Here is a 4,821-nt window from a genome sequence, read left to right on the forward strand (position 1 = left end):
CACCCCCAGACCTCCCCTCCCCCCGCAGACCTCTGGGTAACCTGGCTGACCTGCCTCCCCCTTCCAGAGCACCTCTTCCCCACCGTCCACACCCCACCCCCCCCCTTCCCTCCCCCCTCAACCCCTCCCTTCTGCTACAACATTTGGCCCCCTCCCCCTCTGCAACCCCCCCCCCCCCCCCCTTTGCATCTACCCCCGGTCCTGACAAAGCAGGCCTCCCTTCCCCCTCAGACTGCACCTCTCCCCCCTCCCTCTGTTGTCTTCCTCCCAGCCACCTCAACAACACTAGTCACCCCCTCCCCCCTCCTCCCCCCTCATCCCACATCAGAGTGAGTCATGCTTCAATGAGTATTCCTCTGTTTCTTTCTATTAGATCCATATATCAAATGCTTTGGATATCCTGAGTTTTTTTGTGTGAAACATGTGTGTAATATTTCAACAGAATCAAACCAAAATAAATCACCACGTCCTAATAAGAAAGATCAATAAAAATCACTTGTATCAAACACTTGAAAGGTTTCGATTGTGTGTGTCTTCCCCGCTCCAGAGGGAGGAGCTCTGTGTTCGCCGTGGAAACGTGCTTATTGTCCACACCGTGTGCGAGTGGCACCGCGGTTGGTTTCTGATATCATGTGTTTGTTGTGTTAGGTCCTTTACTTTGAAGCGGAGGTGTTGCGTGTTGCTCTGTGAATCGCTGCCTCGTCCCGTCCATCGCACCCCACTGCACGTTCTCATGGGTGGAGGAGCTGGAGCCGCAAATAGCCCATGGAGCTGGAGGAGCATCGGTGGAGTGATGCGTTAGAATGGAGACGGAGACATGAAGTGGAGGAGAGAGGGGGAGGAGGGGGGGAGGGTGCCAGAGGCCGCGAGGGAGGGCCTGTCTGTGATGGCTCTGCATACACCGCCCTTCTGATATGTCCATTAATTGGTTCTAAAGAACACCACCAAGTGGCACAGAGCAGAGATAACAGGACCCAGACATGAGCCCGGGAGGGAAGGGACGTCTCACACGATGCAAGTAGGTTATTCATCTCATTTGTTAGGGACTGATACAATAAACATGCACTTTATGTTAAAGCAGGAGAACCGTCGTTAAGTGGTCTGTTTTGTTATGAGCAGGCTGGGGAGTAAAAAACAGCATTCACCACTTTATCAAAAGTGAGAGATTGATGTTTTTGGAGATCATACTGCATCCGTTGAGGAAGACCATGCAATGCAGTGAAGAGCATAAATCATTGATTGATCATTGACACTCATCACATCTCATGTGTGCAGACTGTAAAGCCCTCAGAGGCCAAATGCATTTATAGCGATTTTGGGCTGTCCAAACTGAACAACAATGGAATGATATGTGGACATGAATTAATTTCTTTAGAATACTTGTTTTTTTTCTCAATCTACTCTACTAATCTACTTTGCAAGGCAAAGCCTAAAAATAGGTAATGTTATATTCAAATAGGATTTTGCCCCTTTCTAACTGCATGAGTTATGCATACCAACTACTTTTAGGTGGCTGGTTGTGTAAATGGTTGACTGTTAATTTTCCCCAAACAATTTGTTAAAGGGAAAGTTTTTCACCCAAGAAAATGTGTGTATTGGCTCTCTGATGAAGACTTTTGGAGATCAGTCACATCTGTTTGCAGAACTGTGAAAGTCTGGACTGTTTCCCTGTTGTCCCCCTTTATAAATGACGGATTTCCAAACTTTGGAGATAAGGAATACACACCAGTGTGCCGGTAAATGTGTGTGTGTGACCCCAGTCACAGGCCCACTCTGCAGCTCCATAAAACCACAAAAGCCAAATTTACAGTTTGCACTTTTTATTAAGATTATACATTTTAAACAAATATTTTCTGGAACAGTTTTACCCGGTGATATACAATTCAGTAAGCACAAATATACAAGAATAAAGACAATGTGTAGAGAATGGCTGAATACTCTCTTCATTTTGGTACACATAGTGCTCATAAAGCTACTGTGTGGATTCTCGGCGTGTGGCTACATCAGGAGTTTGCCTTTTTAAAACAAAAGGGCTGAAGTCATTATTTCACAAAACACCGTAAAACTCACAAAACCACAACATGTTGGAATTATGAATAACTTTGAGCAACAACCGTGATTCAGATGGGGGGGGGGGCTACCAGCACTGCTCACTACCTCATACTGGGAGAGCGTGTTCCAGTGCGAAAGTGTCGGATTAAGTGATGGGAGTTGGAATCTGTGCACCTCAAAGTCTTCACTCAAGACAACAAAGTCTTTCCAAAAGGCCCGTCGGCCCAGAACAGGAGAGACGTGTGTGTTGGCGGTGTGCGTTTGTTTTAAGGCATCGGAAGTGATTCCATTACATCGGTCCCATCGAGTGTCACCTGCAGACATGCATCTCCTGCACACAACCTCACCGTGTGACGCAAACGACCATCTCCCTTTTCTTTTTGAAGAGCGTTTCTTTATCCTGCAAAAATAAAGTTTATTAAGGGGAGGCCAGACGCGGTTGTTTAACGCCCCCCATCAGAAACAACTGCAGGGGAAGTCAAAGACACCAATGGGCCGCACTGGCATATGTTATTTATGAGGTAAATTCTTTACACTTCTATCCTGTTACAAGTATGTGAAACACAATCCGATGTTGAGAGGTAAATGGTCCATTCTAGTGTTTTATAGTAGCGCATGAACACTAATGTTACAGTCTGGCCAATTGGGATGTTGAATATTAAGGAATTACAGTCCAATGACATCTGCTACTGACCTCCTGCATGCCACTCTGGTGGAACACTGACCTCCCCAGTCACACGCTGTGCTGCAGCACACCGCTACGGCCCATTGAGGGTTCTCCCAGTGAGCTGCAGGCAGACCCCCCCCCTCCCCCGGCGGCCCATTTGCATTCTGTAACGTACCAAGAAGGCTGAAAACGTTCCGTCATGGACACGTTCACCAAGTCTTCCATGGTCCTTTTAATGGCACATCTGCTGAAGTGGCAACATGGGAAACAGCCTGTGTCATCAGCAACATTCCCCTGAGTGTGGCCAAGTGTTCCCCGACGACCTCCTCTAGTACTTTAATACTTCATGATACGAATGAACCCGGTGTGTCCCCTGGAATAAAGGGTGCGAGTCAGAACGCCACGATCGCTCGGGTCCATGCCCCCAGACTAGCCAGGACCTGCTTGCTACAGATCTGCTCCAAGTCCGCCTGTCTGCTCAGCAGCCCCGAAAACCCCGAGCCGAAGATGGAAATGAGGTTGGAGATGTTGGACGTGTCCGTGTAGTCTAGGCTGTGGTAGGAACAGTCCTCGCGCTTGGCCCGTTTGCGCGCAGCAGTGAAGTCCGAGATTTCCTCCACGTCGGATACGTAACAGCCGGACTCAACCTTGCGCTTCTTGGCCGGGGTCTGCGCGCCCTGGCCGAACGGCGGCGCGTCGCAGCAGCAGTCCTGGTGGAGGTAGCCGTTCTCCACGGTGGTCACCACATGCGTGTCCAGATCCAGCACCGTGGTCTTGTTGCAGTGCGCGCTGCCGCTGGCCGGGAGCTGGTCGCAGTGGGGCGCAGGCGACGCCTCCATGCAGCAGCTCCGGTAGTACGAGGGATCTGGTTCCCGGGTGTCCTCTTCGAGGGAAGCGCAGCCGAACACAGCGCTCGCTGTCCGGGCGTGCGCCGCCGGCTGCGCCGCGCCTCGGTGGCACACCGAGCCGCACGGACTCGCCCCTTCGCCGCAGCAAGCCGTCCGCGCGTGCTCCTCGTCGTCCTCCGCGTCCAGATCCAGCGGGTCGAGCTCCTGGATCTCGTTGCAGACCGTCATGACCTCCTCGTACTGCTGCATCCTGTAGATCTCGGCGTACTTCTCCTTGATATAGACCTGCCTGGCATTCCTCAGCACGTAGGACACCAGCAGGTTTTTGTGCAGCTTGATCCCCCCTCTCTGCGTCCTGGAGTTGTGGATCTTCATTAGGGAAATGGAGATCAAGTTTTGCGCGTCCGCCCCGCATTCCATGGTGCTGATCATGGTGATGTCCCCCCCGGTCCAGCTCCTCTGAGACTGTCGGATCTCTCGCCGGGATTCGCTTGGTTTCAGTCAGTATGTGTGGAGGCGCATCGGACAGACTGATCCGCCCCTCTGCGAAACCAGCAATTATTTGCAGATGGCCCGAAACCGGAACGCATATATAGTCAAGACGAAAGGCCCGCCCTCTTCAGGAGGAGCCAATCAGCTGACTGGGATATTTTGAGTGGCAGACTGGCGCGCTGGAAATATGTCGTTCTCGACCAATCAGCGTCAGGTGGTCCCTCGGTACTATTCAAATTCCACCCAGGTTGCCCATCAGGAGGGTCCCAGTTGCAGAGTCTCACAGTCTTCCTGGGACTTCCAGTTATTAAAACAGTTATTTTTCCGGAGAAAACCGAGATAAATGTGTGTCATCGTCAGCCGAAGGCGTCATGTGGCCCATTAGCTGACTGCTTTACAAAGACCTGCAGGTTCGTACCTGCTCTGTTTGAAGGGCAACAGCACATTCCCTCACTCACCTCCTGTATCTACCTGTGCGGATAGTTTCAGTTGAATTTGTTTGGGCTGTGAGAATTCTGCCTCCAACTGAATCAAATGGAAGTCGTTCATGTGTGGTGATGGCAGTATCGTTGCCCTGGCTACTCTCGCTAATCCACAGCCCACTGTCAACGCTCTTCATCTGAATTCACTCCCAGTAAAGACAAATATTAAATGATTAACTTGTCCATTTCAATCCACCTCCATTGTATTCGGCTGGAGGCCAAATCACAGGGACAAATGTCCCAAAGGGTATTTCTTCATTGACGATGCATGCGTACAAGA

At 50.6% G+C, this 4,821-nt stretch overlaps 1 protein-coding gene across 1 annotated transcript; it reads right to left on the reverse strand.

Moving 5' to 3' along the window:
- Nucleotides 1-1,803: 1,803 nt before the first annotated feature.
- On the reverse strand, nt 1,804-4,141 carry ier5l (immediate early response 5-like). The gene has a single exon (XM_078088307.1). The coding sequence runs from the start codon at nt 3,997-3,999 to the stop codon at nt 3,112-3,114; it is 888 nt and encodes a 295-aa protein (XP_077944433.1). The 5' UTR covers nt 4,000-4,141; the 3' UTR covers nt 1,804-3,111.
- Between the last annotated feature and the right edge of the window lie 680 nt (nt 4,142-4,821).

The sequence above is a fragment of the Gasterosteus aculeatus genome, chromosome 14, assembly GCF_964276395.1.
Source record: "Gasterosteus aculeatus chromosome 14, fGasAcu3.hap1.1, whole genome shotgun sequence".
Lineage (NCBI taxonomy): Eukaryota > Metazoa > Chordata > Actinopteri > Perciformes > Gasterosteidae > Gasterosteus > Gasterosteus aculeatus.